A 19,497-nucleotide genomic window follows, 5' to 3' on the forward strand; every position below is an offset into this window, starting at 1 on the left:
CGTGACCCTGGAAAGGGTCCTGATGGTCCAGACCAAGGTGGCCGCAATCGCCCCCAGGGATAGACCACAGTGAGCGTAGCCTACTGGAGAAAGCGGGTCCCTCTGACACCCCCCACTTCCCACGTAGGCCCCTGACCAGGTTAAGCACTTCAGCTACAAGGAGAGGCGGACAGTATACGTGCATTTCTTTCCTTCCTGCAAACTTCACTGCTGTCTGTTATACTCTTGGTACAAATACAACTCAGGTTGACTGACCCACGTGTGTCCTCACCAAAGCCGTCCTACAGGACCAAGGTCTTGCTTGTTATTTTTAAACATCGCGTGTAGACCGCCTGGCCCTTCCCCCGTGGCCGACACCCCATTCACAGAGGGACACTGTCCCTAAGACCCCAGCAGGGAGCATGCTGACCGCCTTCTCTTCCCCCAGATGGAGGTGGACGCCGAGGAGAAGCGGCATCGCACGCGGTCCAAAGGGGTCCGAGGTACGTCCGGGCCTCGCGCCCCCGGGGCCCTGCTGGGGTCCCCTCCGTCCTGCAGAAGCCCTCGGTCTGGGCCTGGACACCGCCCTCTGGGTGGTTGTCTTGGCGGGGTTAGGGGGGGTCTTGCGATGCAAGAGAAATGAGCGTCTCTTTTCCTCTCTCTGCAGTTCCCGTGGAGCCGGCCATCCAGGAGCTGTTCAGGTCAGTGGTCCGGACGCGCGCCCCGCAACGCAGCGCGCGCCCCGCAACGCAGCTTGACAGAGCGGGCTTCCGCGCTCCCGCCCGGGGCCTGCCCGCCCCCAGTGCCGGCCTTCCCTGTGTGTCCGCGTCCCCCCGCGGCCCGCCGCCCGGGGCCCCTGAGTGACCCGTGCGTTCCTCTTGCAGCTGTCCCACCCCCGGCTGTGACGGCAGCGGCCATGTCAGCGGAAAGTACGCGCGACACAGGAGGTAAGGCCGCGTCTCCGCGCGGAGGCTCCCCTGACCCCCGGGCCTGGGGCTCTTGGAGCCGCTCCGCCGGCCGCCTGGGCAGCGCTCGCCCACCCGCGGGGGACAGGCGGGGTCAGCGCGGCCCCGGTTCGCGGGGAGCCGGGCGTCTCGTCCCGCTTTCTCCTTCCGTAGCTCAGGATGGTGACCCTTGGGCGGTGGAGTGAAGGGCGGCCTTCCTGGTCTCTCAGCGGGAGCTCGACCCGTCCAGGGGAGGAAGGCCAGGCCCCAGGCGGCTGCGGGGGACGGTCTGGGCTGGAGGGGCCAGGCCGGGCCAGGCTCCAGGGGCTCCGGGGCTCGAGGCTCAGGGGCTCAGGGGGGGGTCCAGGGGCTCAGGGGCTCCAGGGCTCAGGGGCTCCAGGGGCTCAGGGGCTTAGGGGCTCCAGGGCTCAGGGGCTTAGGGGCTCCAGGGCTCAGGTGATATTGCTCGTTAGCCCAGATTTCAGGCCTGCGTCAGAGACGCTGCAGGGAGCACGGGGCAGGGAGGGGCTTGTGGCGGCAAGGTTTCACGCCAAGGCTGCAGGGCAGGGGCAGGTCCGCCTGCAGGTTCTTGCCTGGTGGGCGCCGCCCTGTGGGAGGAGGCAGCTTCCCCTTTCTGCGGAAGGTCGCGGCCCTGGTGCGTCAGACGCGTGCCCTGGCCAGGGCTCACCTGTGGCTGACTCCCGGCACCCAGGTAGGGAGCCTGCCGTCGGCCGCGCGGCCTCCAGGGGCCGGGCCCAGGTACGCGGGCGCAGCTGCTGCAGCAGGTGCTCCAGCCCCCAGGCGACTGTCCTCGCGACCGCGCTCGCTATTTCCTTTTCAGCTGAGCGCTAATTTACCGGTGAAATCAAGCAATTATGATGATTGTCCTTCAGCAAAATCAAGGGAAAATTACAAATTACTCCAAAATCCCCCATGCTAGCGTTTAGGGGGGCAGGGAATTTTAATGGACACCCACGATGAAACGGTTTCAGGCTGGAGGAACTGCCGGCTATGGTTAAGAGAATTTTGTGACTTAAATTATTATATTTAATGTCTTATATTCTTATCTTACTGTGCAAAATTATCAAATTATCTGATTTAAATACATGGTTTATTTCAAGTATTTGCTATTTGATGAAGGAGTATATATGTAAATTCTTTTTTTAAAATCCTGTTTTTAAAACCTGACTGGTTTATATTTATGATAGAGAAAAACAAGTTAGCCAACTATGAGTGAATTTTTTCCCAATCATCTCATGTGGGCGTGCCTGCTAAGTCGCTTCAGTCGTGTCCAACTCTTTGCAACCCTATGGACCATAGCCCACCAGGATCCTCTGTCCATGGGATTCTCCAGGCAACAATCCATGTTCTCCATGGGAACTTCCCGACCCAGGGATCGAACCCAGGTCTCTGACATCTCCTGTGTGGCAGGCGAGTTCTTTACCACTAGCTCCACCTGGGACGCCCAATCATCTCATGATTAATCAATAGTTAAACTTGATTATATTGCTACTAGAAGGAATGATTAAATTTGGCTAAAAAGTTTTAATTAGCTGTCAACTAGTTTTAATTAGGTGTCATAACCACACTTTTGCAGGAGAAATCATGAATTTCCCAAATAATTGACTCAAGCCTTTGTATTTCTACCCACAGTGCACCCCATGATTGTGGACCCCATGATGGGTCCTGTGGGGCGCGGGCTGTGTGTACGTCCTCCCCGGGTCCTCTTCGTGTATGGAAAGGGGTGCTTCGGGTGAGGCTGGGCCAACTGAGGCCAGGCAGGCTCCACCTCCTCTGAGACTCGATGCTGATGAGAGCACAGAATGCCCTCAATTGTGCTGGAGTGAAGCAGATGAAATGTTAGACAATATTCACACAAGCAGCCAAACTGGAAATTTTTAAAACAAAAATAATTTTAATTTTTAAATTTAAAACGGCGTTATTTTTACCATGAGTCATAATGTACACAGTTATTGGAATTTCCACTGGTTTACTAGTGAAAAGTAACTAGTGAACCAGGAGGCATCTTGGGGGCCCCAGAACAGACCCTGGGCTCAGTCTCCCCTTCACCACTAGTGACCCGGGGGCTTTGGGTGAGTTGTTTAACTTTTGTGTGTCCTTAGTCACTCAGTCGTGTCCGACTCTTTGTGACCCCGTGAACTGTAGCCCACCAGGCGCCTCTGTCCATAGGGTTTTCCAGGCAAGAATCCTGCAGTGGGTTGCCATTTCCTCTTCTGAGGGATCTTCCCCACCCAGGGATTAAATGCTCTTCTCTTGCATCTCCTGCATCGGCAGGCAGATTCTTTACCGTTAGCGCTACCTGTACTGGCTTCAATTTCCTCGGTTTTAAAACAAGAAAGTCACAGACTTTGTTGCGTGCCTGCTGAGTCACTCAGTCGTATCCAACCCTCTGCGACCCCGTGGACTGTAGCCCAGGAGGTTCCTCTGTCCACGGGATTCTGCAGGCAAGGAAACTGGAATGTTTTGCCATTTCCTCCTCCAGGGGATTTCCCAGCCCAGGGCTCAAACCCAGGTCTCTTAAATCTGCCTTCATCAGCAGGCCTGTTCTTTACCACTAAGGCCACCTGGGAAGCCCACAGACTTTGTTATGTAAAGCTAATCACCATTCAGAATACCATGTCAGTGATAAGACTTCTCTCCCAGGAATCTCACTGAGGTGTCAAGTAAGGCTACGTTCTGTTTTTCAATGGCTATATATTATCAGTAATTTTTAACTAAGAGGTGACATTTGAATTTCTCAGACTGAAAAGGTGGTCCTTGTAGTAGGTAAGATTCTTGTACACATCAACATCTTTTGACTGTAGCTATTTCAAATTTGTGAGATTTCAGTTATATCTGGCTTTGTTTCTTTCATTTTGAAAAGATAGTTTCTGCGCTATGACAGCTGCTCATGCACATAGATGCCTGCACCCCCCCCCAACACAGGTGTCATCTTGCCCCCCGCTGAGGCTCGGCACACCTAAGACATCTTCAAATAGGACCAGCACAGCGGCCGCAGTTTGGGCTTTGATGAAATTGCCCATCATTTCAGGTTTTTACTTGGAGAAGGAAATGGCAACCCTCTCCAGTGTTCTTGCCTGGAGAACCCCGTAGACAGAGGAGCCTGGCGGGCTACAGTCCATGGGTTCGCAAAGAGTTGGACACAACTGAGCAGCTAACGCTCAGGTTTTTACTGATGTACTTTTCAATGAATGTGCTCCTGTTAAGGCTACAATTTCACTTTACTCACTCATCATGTCAGTTTGTAGCTGAGTATAAAGACATTCTTTTAGTATATTGGTATCTAGCTATTTGAACATGCAAAAATTAATTTGAGGCAAGTGAAGGGAGTCAACAATAAAAAAATATAAAATTGTTTGGAAATTTGATTTCAAGTAGTAAAATGAAGTCTACCAGGTAATCTTTATTTTAGCATAATTCCTAAGAGAATCAAAAATGCAGAGTTTCAGAGTTTCACACAGAGTTTCAGTGTGCCATTTCACTGCTTTGGAGGGCCTGCCTGGCAGTGGTGGTGGCCCCAGCCAGTGGTTGTGGCCTGGCTGATGGTCGTGTCCCTGGGTGGTGGCCATGGCCCCGGGCAGTGGCTGTGGCCCTGGACAGTGGCTGTGGCCCCGGTCACTGGTCATGTCCCTGGGAGGTGGCCTCAGTTGGTGGCCATGTCCCTGGGCAGTGGTCGTGGCCCTGGGCGGAGGCCGTGGCCCTGGGCGGTAGTTTTGCCACTTCAGTGGAGATTTGGTTTCCTGTGGCTGCTGAGATGGGTGACTTTTTCCCTTGGTAAGGATTGCAGCCAGGAAATTAAAAGATGCTTACTCCTGGGAAGGAAAGTTATGACCAACCTAGATAGCATATTAAAAAGCAGAGACATTACTTTGCCAACCAAGGTCCGTCTAGTCAAGGCTATGGTTTTTCCCGTGGTCATGTATGGCTGTGAGAGTTGGACTGTGAAGAAAACTGATCGCCGAAGAATGGATGCTTTTGAACTGTGGTGTTGGAGAAGACTCTTGAGAGTCCCTTGGACTGCAAGGAGATCCAACCAGTCCATTCTAAAGGAGATCTATCCTGGGTGTTCATTGGAAGGACTGATGCTAAAGCTGAAACTGCAATACTTTGGCCACCTCATGCGACGAGTTGACTCACTGGAAAAGAGTCTGATGCTAGGAGGGATTGGAGGCGGGAGGAGAAGGGGACGACAGAGAATGAGATGGCTGGATGGCATCACCGACTCGATGGACATGAGTTTGGGTCAACTCCGGGAGTTGGTGATGGACAGGGAGGTGCTGTGATTCATGGGGTTGCAAAGAGTCGGACACGACTGAGCAACTGAACTGAACTGAACTGAACTGAAGGAAGGTAGAGCTGTGGGTTCATAAGAAACCGGAAATAGAGGTCAGAGGAGGACCAACCACTGGGTGATACTTGTGAAATTCATCAACAGTCTGAATTCACAAGGAATTCATGGTTTACAGTCCTGGTTAAAAACGAAGGGGTGGGAGTTAAACTTCTAATATTTTATTGGATGTTCTGCCTTATCCTTGAACTACAGATAATCGACTCAAGGTTCGTGTTAATCGTTCACAGTTTGAGCTGCCTGATAGGCATACACACAACTGCACAAAGGGTGAATCAGAGAGAGAAACTGCGAAAAACATAAGGGAAATGAAAACAGTTTCACCAGCAACTCCGGGCGTATCAGGCGGTCGGATGTAGTATCCCACGTGGTGCTGAGTCGCCGAGCAGTCAGGGTGAAAGGAAGAGCAGTGACAGAGAGTCTGTGTCTGATGCAGGCACTACACCCGTTCCTCCTCCAGGCCACCCTCCTGGACCCGAGGCCCATCTCTGGATCCCTGCTCACTGACCACAGGGGTCCCAGTTCAGTCGACATTTTCATGCCCTGATGCATGTGGTCAGCATCCCTGGTGGCTCAGACAGTAGAGAATCTGCCTGCAATGCAGGAGCCCAGGTTCGATCCTCGGGTTGGGAAGATCCCTGGGAGAAGGAAATGGCACCCCACTCCAGTATTCTTGCCTGGAGAGTCCCATGGACAGAGGAGCCTGGCGGGCTGCAGGGGGTTGTAAAGAGTCAGACACAACTGCGTGACTAACGCTTCCACATGCACATGATCAGGGACAAAACCACCAGCCTTTATCTTCCAAAACTGTTAGTATCCAGACACATGACTCTGAGTCTTCTAGGCTCTGTATTATCAGCACATAATGATGACAAAATCATCATGGAATCTGCAATCAAAGCCAGAGTAATTCTCTTTCATGAACCAAAATGCCGTCTCGGTCTCTGTCCACAGCAAATCCCATCCCTTCCTTTCCACTCGCGTCTTACATCTCTTGCACCCCTGACTCTGCACACTCCACGGCCCTGAGTACACACGGCTTTTCTAAAATGGTATTTATGTGAGAGATGCTGAAGCTAGCATCTCAAATGTGGGGGCCAATCCCAGAGCTGCCTTTGAAGGTGCAAAACTAGCCCTCCACCATCTGAGTTCCCAGAGTCTGGTTCTTAGACACCCAGATTCAGGGAGAGGCGCATTCTGGGTCCCTGCTCTCCTGGGACCACCTCGTTCCTGCTGTGCAGGCAGACAGGTGGCCTGTAAGCGTCTCAAACAGCCTTGGGTGAAAAGAGAGCATTTCCGGGCCTACAGCCTGGGTGGCAGGAAGAAAATGACAGGCATGGAGGAAGAGTCCATGCACCTGGAGTTGAGGAAGAAGCTGGGCTCTGGGTTGGTGGCTGGAAGACTGCTGGTAGGCACGGGGTAGAGGACACAGCGCCAGCCCAGGACTGGGGCCCTGAACCAGCAAGGACACCCCGAGTGCAGGAAGAGCGGCCTAGTGCGAGATCCCGGCTGCCCGACCGTCTCGGGACAGGGGTCTCTGCCTGCCCTGGGCTGTGTGCCCGCTCAGTTGCATCCCACTCTTTTGCAACCGCCAGGCTCCCCTGTCCACGGGATGCTCCAGGCAAGAGTACTGAAGTGGGTCTCCATTTGCGACTCCAGGGGATCTTCCAAACTCAGGGATCAAACCTGCGCCTCTTGTGTCTCCTGCATTGGCAGGCAGACTCTTTACCAGTAGCGCCACCTGGGAAGCCTGACGACAGGTGCCTTGTGGGCACAGACATGGGGTCAAGAGGCCCCGGTTCACTCTCTCTGTGACTGTCTTAGTTTGGTTCAAGTACCTGAAAAAGAGATTGTTTACTAATCCAGAGAATTACATGACCTGTTACTAGGAGAGCCAGAATGTGGGACGTGAACACTTTCCTGCCAAAATTTACTCTTGAAAATTTGACTGAGATTGAACATTCTAACGCCTTATAATCACAATTTTCTGTCCTCAGGTTGATATAGAATATTGTGTTAAAGATACAGTGCAACCTGATGTTACAAAGGGGTAAATAAATAGATACTAAATTCATTGTCAAAATCAGGGCTGGTTTATTGTTCTCCTGCTACTACTGTAAGTATTTGTTAGTCGCTCAGTCGTGCCTGACTCTTTGCAACCCCATGGACTGAAGCCTGCCAGGCTCCTCGGTCCTTGGAATTCTCCAGGCAAGAATACTGGAGTAGGTTCCCATGTCTTTCTCCAGGGGATCTTCCTGACCTAGAGGTTGAATCCGAGTCTCCTGCATTGCAGGCAGATTCTTTGCCATCTGGGGCAGCAGATAAGCCTTATTGTTCTGAAGTCTTTATGAAATTTCCCAGTGAAAATTAGAGGTGGGAATAGTATTTGTCAGTATCTATCACAGATTGGGACGTCCCTGGTGGTCCGGTAGTTAAGAGGCCATCTTCCACTGCAGGGGCTGAGGGTTCAGTCCCCCCTCCGGTAACCAAGACCCCATGTGCCTCTCAACCAAAAGCCAGAGCGTGAAACAGAAGCAGTATTGTAATAAATTCAATAAAGACTTTAAAAACGGTCCACAGCAAAAAGAAATCTGAGAAAATCTATCACAGATTAATAAATATTAAGCAATGTAGAAGAATTTGAAATTTTAGACTTCCTTTTAGCAGTTAGATACATACTGGACCATTGAAATTAACTGGCTTTACTTACTTCTTTCTGAACAGCGATTTTTGTATAAGTCTCCAACGAAGGAGAATGTGGGGGACGGGGGAGTCCCTAATGTGGATTTATTCTTCACATCATCTGGGTTGTGAACCCTCTGAATTTACTTCTGACATTTAATGGATTTTATTCACATTTGCCCTTCACAGATGTTTTGTTGAGGTTATTGTTTGTTGAGCACAGGCTTCTGGTGAGATAGTTGACCTGAAATCTAGCGGTAGAGTCTTGCAGAAGCCAGTTGATGGCCTTGGTATTATATTTAAATCCTTCCCAATTTAGAAAATTCAGAGTCAAATCAATTTACCCTGAAACTTTAAAATTAAAAGCTCCAAACGGTAGATTTCTTTCCTACTAGAAAATTATTGGATTCTCTCTGGCTTGTGGTGCGTGTTCCTCCTTCAGATTTCTTCCATCTCATATACCTTTGCACCCACCAGTGTGGCTGCCATGGCGGCAGCTGCGGGTGAATAATTGCCTGTCTTCACGGGAGCTTGTTCTGGAGCTGGAGCTGAGGGCTCCTTCCTGACGCACACACGCCTCATTTGGAGGCTGCCGGCAGCCTGGGGGCTGTATTATTCATGCCTTGACAGAGAGCTCTCACTAAAAGCCTTGGAACAGAGCCAGGCACCGGGAGAGACAGTGGAGCGTGGCAGCGTGCAACTGAGAGGAGCCTGGATAATCAGACAGGAAAGAGAGAGACGAGGAAGAAAGAAAAGTAGGGATCCTGTGCCTCCCTCACTGGATTCACATGCAGAGCGTTTGCATTTGCATTAAAATAAAAAACCCCGAAAAATAATTGCATTTTCTCCTAACCACGCTTGAAAGTTTAACACAATTTTCCACATTTAATTGCAAAGCTGATTTTAATTAGTAGGGCCCCACATGTGAAAAATGAAGATCCACTTGGGTGCGTGGCAACACTGCAGTGTCTGTTTGTGCTCTAATTAATGTATGACTGCCGTGCAGCAGGGCGCACGCCGGGGCGTGGGTGAAGAATTCCATGCACGCAGCCACCCAGCCAGGAGCCAGGGCGCCCACTGCCCCTCCGTTCTTTATAAGACATCGCTGGGCATCGCCCATCCCTGAACTTTACAACGTGCTTGTCCTCCCTGCTCTCACTAATATTATAAATCAGAAGCTAGGGCATGCCTATTTTACCATTCACTTGATAGCTTGCATGCATGGTTGCAGAGAAGCAAAAAGGTGGAGTTCTAGGGACTGGTCTGTATGAAGTGAAGATTCAGAGCAAATGGGTTTCCCAGACCCGCCATTGCTCGACGCCTTAGTGTGAATTGTCTGTGTGCAAACAAACTTCAGGACTGTGATGGCAGTTCACCTTTATTGTCACAGTAAATCCTCTATTAAAAGAAAAAAGCTTCCTGGCCACCATCCCAAGAAAACAATGTGTGTGCTGCCGTCTCCATCAGGTCCGCCCGAGTGGACACCTCGTTGGCCCTGGCCGCATTTATTACATATTTCAGAAGACAGTGTGACTGATTTAGTCTGTTTAAAACTGTCAATAAAACAGGGAATGCATTTCAGGGCAGATGTTTGACACTGGATAAAATTAAATGTACTTTTTAAATGAGATTGCATTCGAAGAGAAGGAATATAGGTATTTTCAGGCAAGGACTTGGAGACTGTCTCATATTTACAATCTACATTGGTTAAGATAAAACAAAGGAATTATCATCTCGGCCTGATTTCTTGACTACAAATGATTGCAAATGTATAACCATGGCTTTGAAGCCACTCAGCACGTACAGCAGACATGGGTGTGTGGTGGGGCTCTGGTCAGGGATGACGGCTCCCTCAACCGTCTGCGCTGGGGTGCAGTGGGTACCCGGCCACCACGTTTCAGAGCTGGTGTGTGGACGGGGTCTTGGCTGAGGCTGGAGCTGGGGGCTGAGGACCCTGCTGCAGGATCACAAGCCAGGAGCCCTGCATCCCTGCTGACGGCTGGGTCCGTGGCCCCGAGCTGGTCTCCAGAAACAATCTAGTGTTTGTTTTTAACTTCCAGGTTATAGATCGGATGGGATAAGCATCTTTGTAGATAGTTTTGTGGCTGCTGGCCCCTTCCTCGGGGTAGACTGTCACAAGGAGGAGCGGAGCTTGAAGGACGTGAGGACAGGACTGGTTTCAGGAGTTTGTTTCCAGCAAGATGGGGCCTGTCTGTGTTTCCAGGAGCGGGGAGGAGATGTCCTTGTTGCCTTCTGCAAATAATATGAGATAATTGTTTTTAAAGCACTTCCTTCTTATTCAGAAAGAACTTTTTTTTTGTAAAAGGATAAGTTTTTAGAAGATTGGTAATTTTTTAAACAATGCTATTGCTAGAAAATTCTGGGAAAAGGCATGTTTTGTAGGGTAAGCCAAGCTTTCCTCCTCTTAAATGAGCTCCCTCTTGTGAGCTGGACTCCAGCGTCCTCCCACCCCCGAGACTGAGCCTCGGCTGAGACCCTCTGGGGCTCAGTGAGGAGCAGGTTCCGGGCGATGCTCAGGGCCAGGAGGAAGGTGAGAGGCTCTGTCCTCTGTCCCGGCCACCTGCTCCCCCCAACCTCGCATTCCAAGCCTGGAGGCGGAGGCCCGACCAGACCCACAGCCAAGGGTGTCAAGGAGGACTGGAGCCCCTGAAGGGGACACCGTGCCTGAACGTCCTAGACAAGTGTCTTTAGATTTCAGACAATGAAAATGAAGGCTTGCAAGGACAACAGGGGTGGGCATCAGGGCCCAGCATCTTCACTGCCTGGCACTCCTCCGGCCCAGTTGGGGTTCCAAGTGTGTCCGAGTCTCTCTGGCCCCCTGGCCACGGGTATCAGGAGCCCCACCTGACTGCGGGGGTGCCGGGAGCCAGGAGCAGCGAGCAGACACTTCTGCAGCCATGCAGAGGCCCTGGGGCCACCCAAGGGCTGCATCTGACACGGCCCTGCCCTTGGTGACCTTCCCCAAGCACACACGCCAATGACACAAAAGGCAAATGGTGCTTACCAGTCACTGCACAGCACTGGGTGTGGGCATGTAGAAGACGCCCCAGACCAGCAGCGAGTGAGCAAGTGCTCAGCCTGGATTCCACCCTGTCGTGGAGACTCACCCGGTTGCTTATTTCAGAAATGACAGCTTAGTTAAGGAATTGCACAGAGGTAGGTGTGCAGGGGTCACCTCTGTGGCCAAGTAGAATATGACACATCATCATATTGGCTGCATCGAAGGTGCTCTGTTTGTCTAATTGCTGAGTGTTCACAGCACACAGAAGGGATATTTCGGGACAAAGGGACACCCACCCTTTGACGTAACACTCGTGACAGCGATACACACGTGCGTCCAGACGTGCAGGGGAGGGTGCAGGGTGCAGGGGAGGGTGTGCCCAGCAAGGCAGGAGGAGGGGTCCTGGGAGAACCCTGGACACATGGACACTCATGAGAGCCCGCAGTGTGGGGGCCCCAAAGCACTGAGCAGGGGACAGAGCCTGAGACGAGCATCTCCCTTCCTTCCCACCACTTACAAACGCCACAGGCGCAAGATGCCGTGAGGGTCCTTCTCGAGCAAACTGAAGCCAAGGCCCCCTCAGCCACACGTCTCTCAGCCTGGAGACCGTGGTGACTCACAGGGAACCCACGCACGGAACAGCCACAAGCTCCTAACGTGCCCGAGGTCGAATGCCTCATGGCGTCTCTTTCCAATTTCTGAAGACCTGATGAGCCAGCAGTGCGGCAGGATTCCTACAGAGCAGAAGGCAGGGGACGAGCCCCTCAGGGTGGACGGTCCCGCGGGGACCCTGTAGCACAGCCATGCCCTCGAGGCAGGCAGAGTCGGCTGGCGGACCCCGGGTCCCGCCGCCCAGCCCCGAGTGCAAACCGAGGGAAGCCCAGACACTCTGCATGGCTTGTCTTCAGGGCCAACTCCACCCATTATGGGAGTAGGACCCTCAGTAGGGGCATGGCCTACAGCGCCTGGTGGGATTCCTCGTCATCCCTGTGTCCCTTTAGGGAAACCAAACCCCTGTGGGCTGTGGGCCTTCAGGAGGCGCCCTCCTGGAGGTGGCATGCCTGCTGAGCTAGGCCTGAGCCCGAGCTCAGGAGACCACCCCCAGCAAGGCTGGGGCCCCCGTCACTGTCCTACTCCTGAGACAAGCAGGGGGAGGCTGGGGCTGGGGACTGGCTGCCTCTTCCCTCTCTGGACCAGCCTTTGGGATGGAGTCCTTGGCCCCAGGGGGAGGAGGGGGAACGGGGTGGCCGGGGCAGGTGGTTCCCCGAAGGGGCTGCCGTCGGCTCCAGGCCACACCGCAGGGCGTGGAGGGACCTGTCCTGAAGGGACCTGCCTTTGGCCCTTGCTTTCCCATCTGTGGTTGCCGCTTTTCAACAGGACGGCCACGTGACACCTTTGAGCCGTCGTCCTTCAAACGCTGAGACGCTGATGCCCCCGAAGGGTCCACACTCTACACCCGTCCTTATTCGTTTCCCTCCAGTATCTGATGGCTTTTGATTGATGAGAATCACCTATTTTTTAAAAAAATACGAGGAACTGGCTGGCAATCGGGACCATGAAAGGAAGCAGCACAGAATCCTAGAATGAGGAGCCTTCGCAACAAGGCTGACACCCCCAAGACCCCTCCCCACAGAAGCCTTCCATGGACGGGAGCGCCCCAGGGAGCAGAGAAAACGCCCTTGGAGACCCCAGGGGATGGACTGGTCTCTTCCCCCTGCAGACGAGGAGCTGAGACCCCCAAGGTCACACAGTTAGCGGGAGGCTCCACGTCCAGCTTTTCTGGACCTGCGTGGAAGACGTCCGCATCTGCAGGACTAAGCCATGTCTTCCTGCTTGACGCTGGGGAGGTGGGCACTCCTGAGAAAACCGAGAGGAGAAGAGGGAAGTCCCCATCCGCGTGGTGTCAGTGAGCACGGAGACGGACACACGGACAGCGTCTCTGCTCCCGTCGGCGGCTGAGGGGTCTGACGCCCAATCAGGGAGGTGCCTCCCGGGGCGGACGGGCACGGCTGCATCCCCTCTCAGGCCCCTCACAGACCTTCTGTGGGACGGGAATGGGGAAGCTCTTACCCCCGAGCAGGGCAGGCCCCTCCACGGGCCGTCAGACCAGCTCACAGGCCTGCGGGGGGTGAGGCGGGTTAGAGCCTTCTTGCCAGGACAGGTGAGCCATGCCCTCCTTGACGCCAGAGGAGGCGGTGGGGGCCTCACTGAAGGATCCGCGTGCTGGGCCACGCAGCCTCTGAGCAACCAGAGAAGCAAGGGCCCTCGTCTAGAGCCGGAGTCAGGGTCAGGGAGAGGAGCAAACTGCACACACACGCACGCACGTGTGCACACTCAGGCCTCCCAGAGAAAGAGAGCAGCGTGACTGCTCTGGCCTGTGGGACCCCTGCCCACAGCACCCGCTTCTGCCACGTCCTTTCTGACGAGAGGGTCACAGCCTCTGTCAGAGCCAGGCTCAGCGTGTCCCCCAAGGGCATCCCCGTCATCCAAGTTCAGAACGAGGTTTGTGGAGCTGGGAACGACGGGGACCCAGTCCTTGAGGGTGGAACCCTGTGCCCAGGGCCAGCCCAGCAGGGGTGCTGGGCCCCGGTCACGTCTGCACACAGGGCGTGTCTGAGAGCCGGGCAGCAGTCGGGGAACCTGTTCTCACAGCAGGACCTCACGTTTCTAATGGCTGTTAGAAGCTAAATGACTGCAGTAAGAATAGTGGAGTCCAGGTGAGCTGTCATCCAAACCCTGGGAGGGAAGCCATACGGGCAGGACTTGGTTATAAATTGACGTGTGGGGGGGGGTGGGTGTTAGTCACTCAGGCATGCCGACTCTTTGCGACCCCATGGACTGCAGCCCTCCAGGCTCCTCTGTCCACGGAATTCTCCAGGCAAGAATCCTGGAGTGGGTTGCCATGACCCTCTCCAGGGGAATCTTCCTGACCCAGAGATCGAACCCAAGTCTCCTGCATCGCAGGCAGATTCTCTACCATTTGAGCCACCAGGGAAGTCTCTATGAGTTGGTGCTTCCAACAACAACAAAAAAAGTGCAGACTCAACAGCTTCTAACTACCCATTGCCAAAAAAAATTAAAAGCAAGGCCGTTCTGTGGAGAAAACATACTGAATCCTCTTGATGATGACCAGATTTTAAGGCTCATTATTTGTAGCCTGATGCCCATTAAACTACAGTCTAGGCCTGTAGCACCCTGCGCGAGGCGATCACATCTGATCACAGGCCAGAGGACAGCTCTGAACATCTATGTGGGGTAGGAGCTTGCATTTCTCTTGCAGTGAATGATTAGAAAATGCATATTTAAGAAGATTCTTAATTTCTGTGAGAGACAGATTCTGCCCGCAGTGAGTTTATGCACGTGTGTATCCTGCATGTTTGTACATATATTATGAGCATGTATAGCTCGCTGTATTTCTATCAGGTGTTTACATGCAATCCCAAGAGTGGTCATATTTATCTGAGCTAGGAAGGTTCTCATGCACAGCCTCCATCCCAAGCTGAACATGTAAACGGCTCCATCCTTCAACTACCAGAGTTTTCAGTATTCCACAACTGAATAATTTCTCAGCAGCCCTAGAAAGACAAAGTGCTCTGTCCTGAGCATCTCAAGGAGAACTTAGTATATATTTAAGGGAGAGTAAGAAATCGTTAGCTTTTCATTTGCATATATTTGCTTGCGTATTTGTCCCTGGGGCAAAGACACAACTGGCAAAATCATAAATTCTTATATGGCTTGATTCTTGGTTCTTCCTATCGGCCTTTTCTATAAGTGAAGCACAGCTGATTTACAATGCTCTTTTAGTTTCTGCTATGCAGCCAAGTGGTTCAGTTACATGCTGTTTCTGTTTCGTATTTCTTTCCACTATGGGTCATTACGAGACTTTGAATGTAGTTCCTGGTTCTAGCCTGTAGGTGTTTACCTATTGGTATACAGTACTGTGCATATTGTTTATCCCTGTCCGTCACCTTTCCCTTTGGGTAACCAAAGTTTGTTTCCTATACCTGTGAATCTTTCTGTTTTGGAAATAAGTTCATTTGTATCTCTTTTTAGATTCCACATATAAGTGATATCATATGACATTTGTCTTTCTCTGCCTGACTTACTTTATTTAGTATAATAATCTCTAGTTGCATCCAGATTGCCAAAAAATGGCATTATTTCATCCATTCATTTTTATGACTGAGTAATTCCATTGTGTATATGTGCCATATCCTCTTTGTCCGTTTATTTACAGACAGAAGATTCGTTTACAGTGGAGTATCAAAGACAGAGCCTCCTGACTTCTAGACTGACCTGGAAGGACTTTAAGGAGAAAGTAGATTGAGATGGTCTTGAAGGGTCAGGAAGAGAGGAGGTAGAGGAGGACGGAGGGGCAGCGGGGAGGACGGAGGGGCAGGCAGGAGGACGGGGAGGGGAGGGCAGGTGCTGTGCTGCACTCACACCAAGGCTGCTCCTGTTGAGTCCTTTGGGCTTTGGAAGAGCAGAGACACACAAGCTAATTCAGGTGAAAAGAACAAGAGGGGGAGCATACTGTAAGAACTTCAAGAATTTTTTAAAATACAAGAAAGAGTGTCAGCAGCCAGATAACCTCATCTCCTGGAACGGGGTTTGGTAACAGGGGGCCAGGTCCTGGGCATCTCCACCCACCCTCCCCCCTGGACCAGGGACCCACCAGGCTGCTGCCTTTCCCTGGAGAAGTGTTCTTTTTGAGTCAAAATAAATTACATAGTGATTATGTTTTATTTGATTCTTTAAACTGCCATTCAAGGCAATAAATATTTAATAATAGGCTACATCATTTAAAATTATATAAAAAAGTAAAGCAAATCTCTGCCTTCCAGAAACAGATTTTTTTAATTCTCTAAAGCAATAGGGTCAAGTAAACATTTTGAAAAATTATTCACTGAAAGTCTCACAATTCCGAGAACATTTGTGTCACATTTAACTTAAAATATATATACTTTTCAAATCAGTCTGGCTCTCATTTATAATAGTATAAAAAGAATAAAAGAAACAAATTCAGGAAATATGTCAACATGTATCAGAACTGAATTGGTTTCATTAATATATGTGTTGGAAAGATATCAGAAAGACGTGGTATGCTAGCCATTTAATTGAATAATTCATATTAAATTACTTCTAAAGTATTCTTAGATGCCTTTATATATTCTAAGGACATGTAGGAATAACCCTTTAAAAATTCAGTGGTGAAAAGGAGTGTCAGCTGCAAATAAGACAACAAGAGGGAGGAGAGAATAACAAAGTGAGAGCCCCTTCCACACAATCAGAAGGGATTTTATATTTTTTTTATGTTTATCATTTGCTGCCAAAAGCCTGAAATAGGAATTACTGTGCCCATCTTACAGATGGAAAAGTTGAGGCTGATAGGGATTAAATTAGCTACCCAAAGTTGAATAGCTGTGTAGTCTTGAGCAAGTTACTTAAACACATGTTCTCAGCAGCCTCACTTTTGTGTTAAGGCAGCTCTGATGCTGCTCACAGACTTTCCACGTGCGTGATGGACTGGACCCTCGCTGTCTGTATAGACATGGCTCATCCTTCCAGGCCACATTCAAAACCCAGCTCCCAGTACAATACCCGTCCTGGCCTGGTCACTCTTCTCCCACTCTGGTGGCCTCCCAGATGCCTCTAAGCGCTGTCCAGAGCTGCAGGTCTCTCCACCGCCACCACTCCAGCAGACCGGGACCCCAGGGGAGCAGCGCAGACCTCCTGGGAGCGCTGGGCACTTGGATGGTTCTCTGGCCGCTGCATTTCCTTCTGCTGCCCCTCCTCCCCTCCCTCTCCTCAGACACCCCTGTTCCCCGAGGTCTGTCTAAGCGCTCTTCTCCTCTCTCCACCTCCCTTGGAAACCAGCTCTATCCCGCTGCACAGTGACCCCACAAATCAAGGGTGCCAGCCAGCCCCCCTCCTGAGTCCAGCCCCCCTCCTGAATCCAGCCCCCCCTCCTGAGTCTAGCCCCTATTCCTGAGTTCAGTCCCCACTCCTGAGTCCAGTCCCCTCCTGAGTCCAGCCCCCCTCCTGAATCCAGCCCCCCCTCCTGAGTCTAGCCCCCATTCCTGAGTTCAGTCCCCACTCCTGAGTCCAGTCCTCCATCCTGAGTCCAGTCCCCCATCCTGAGTCCAGTCCCCCATCCTGAGTCCAGTCCTCCATCCTGAGTCCAGTCCCCCATCCTGAGTCCAGTCCCCCCTTCTGAGTCCAGCCCCTTCTCCACACCGCAGCCTTAGGAAAGGTTTTCAGTGAAACCACCCCTCTCCTGATCTCGCCCCAGTGCCCCCAGGAAGCAGCTGAGCAGCAGTCATGGCCCCCTGTGTCCAGGGCTGTCCCCGTGCCGCTGAGCAGCAGTCATGGCCCCCTGTATCCAGGGCTGTCCCCGTGCTGCTGAGCAGCCGCACTGCACTGTGTCCCTGTGTCTCTCCTGCCCCTCCGTGGGGGCCTCTGTGAAGCTGTGCGACCCCCACCCTCGCCAGGAGGGTGTGGCTCTCTGCTCCTGTCCTGAGAGATGAGGGCCCTCTGTGCCGCTCAAAACGTTTCCTGCACAAATGAGTCACTCAGCCTATTTCTTCAGCACAAACTGTGGCTAGCCCACTTAGCGCGCGAAGAGTCAGGGAAGCAGGAACGTCACCGTGTGAGTGACGTCTCAGCACACCCCAGTGAGAGAGGCGGGCGTGTGTCTCCCTCTCTGGAGACCAGAAAACCAAGACGTGGGGAACCGTGCCTCGGCCGGGGGTCGAATACCCTGTCTGGGGTCACTCAGCCTTGAGATTGTCAGCATACATCCCCTAGTGTCTGTCCCTCAAAAACAGAATTAAAAGAGCACCCGTCTCCATGGGTCACTGCAGGGTTTACTGGATCCATATGTGTAAAGATTTTAGGAAATCAGGCACAGGATAAGTGTTCTGTGAGTGCTGGGCTGACAGTAGAACCCAGCACTCCAGAATCATGTTTACACAGGATTTCCATTATTCCAAAATAATTATTCATCCTTGATACACTGAGGCTCTGCAAGAAACACAAGAGAAGTACCCGCCACCAGAGAAGAGACCACGAGGAACGCTCGTGGGTGCGGGACTGACCTTGGCTTTCCTGTGCTCACGAGCACAGACCGCCTCATCCTAGACCTTGGGTCTCTGTCAGCAGCTGTGATGTGTGAGCTGGGCACGGGGCACACCCAGCAGGTGTGTTCTTCAGTGTCTGAGCCCCTGTCCCCATTTGTATGAAAACTGGAGAAGTGAAAATGTCAAGGGAAATACCATTAAAACCAGCATGGAAACCAGCCTCGAAAGTATTTAGTATGCCGTATTTCATACATGTGTGTTCACGGCAAGGTCTCGTGGCAAGTAACCAATAGTCTAGAATAACCTTACACAAAAGACTCAGTTCAGTTCAGTTCAGTCGCTCAGTCGTGTCCCACTCTCCGCGACCCCATGAATCACAGCACGCCAGGCCTCCCTGTCCATCACCAACTCCCGGAGTTCACTCAAACTCATGTCCACAGAGTCGATGATGCCATCCAGCCATCTCAATCTCTGTCGTCCCCTTCTCCTCCCGCCCCCAACCTTTCCCAGCATCAGAGTCTTTTCCAGTGAGTCAACTCATCGCATGAGGTGGCCAAAGTATTGGAGTTTCAGCTTAAGCATCAGTCCTTCCAATGAACACCCAGTATCGAGCTCCCTTAGAATGGACTGGTTGGATCTCCTTGTGGTACAAGGGACTCTCAAGAGTCTTCTCCAACACCACAGTTCAAAAGCATCAATTCTTCGGCGATCAGCTTTCTTCACAGTCCAACTCTCACATCCATACATGACCACTGGAAAAACCATAGCCTTGACTAGATGGACCTTGGTTGGCAAAGTAATGTCTCTGCTTTTTAATATATTATCAAGGTTGGTCATAACCTTCCTTCCAAGGAGTAAGTGTCTTTTAATTTCATGGCTGCAATCAGCATCCACAGTGATTTTGGAGCCCAAAAAAATAAAGTCTGACACTGTTTCCACCATTTTCCCATCTATTTCCCATGAAGTGATGGGACCAGATGCCATGATCTTTGTTTTCTTAATGTTGAGCTTCAAGCCAACCCTTTCACTCTCCTCTTTCACTTTCATCAAGAGGATTTTGAGTTCCTCTTCACTTTCTGCCATAAGGGTGGTGTCATCTGCATATCTGAGGTTATTGATATTTCTCCAGGAAATCTTGATTCCAGCTTCTGCTTCTTCCAGCCCAGCGTTCCTCATGATGTACTCTGCATATAAGTTAAATAAGTAGAGTGACAATATACAGCCTTGACGTACTCCTTTTCCTATTTGGAACCAGTCTGTTGTTCCATGTCCAGTTCTGACTGTTGCTTCCTGACCTGCATACAGGTTTCTCAAGAGGCAGCTCAGGTGGTCTGGTATTCCCATCTCTTTCAGAATGTTCCACAGTTTATGGTGATCCACACAGTCAAAGGCTTTGGCATAGTCAATGAAGCTGAAATAGAT

The 19,497-nt window shown here is 51.5% G+C and overlaps 1 protein-coding gene across 6 annotated transcripts in view; it reads left to right on the forward strand.

Annotated features, from left to right (window-relative positions):
• The first annotated feature begins 427 nt into the window (after positions 1-427).
• The window catches only part of MYT1L (myelin transcription factor 1 like), a 136,160-nt gene continuing 117,090 nt past the window's right edge, over positions 428-19,497 (forward strand). For all 6 annotated transcript variants that reach the window (XM_088837762.1, XM_088837763.1, XM_088837766.1 and 3 more), the window contains exons 1-3: positions 428-482; positions 647-680; positions 864-926. In XM_088837762.1, coding sequence (XP_088693888.1) covers positions 428-482; positions 647-680; positions 864-926 — 152 coding nt within the window. The remainder of the gene's footprint in view (positions 483-646; positions 681-863; positions 927-19,497) is intronic.

Source organism: Moschus berezovskii, chromosome 7 (assembly GCF_049115385.1).
Source record: "Moschus berezovskii isolate FMDL1 chromosome 7, NW_MosBer_1.0, whole genome shotgun sequence".
NCBI lineage: Eukaryota > Metazoa > Chordata > Mammalia > Artiodactyla > Moschidae > Moschus > Moschus berezovskii.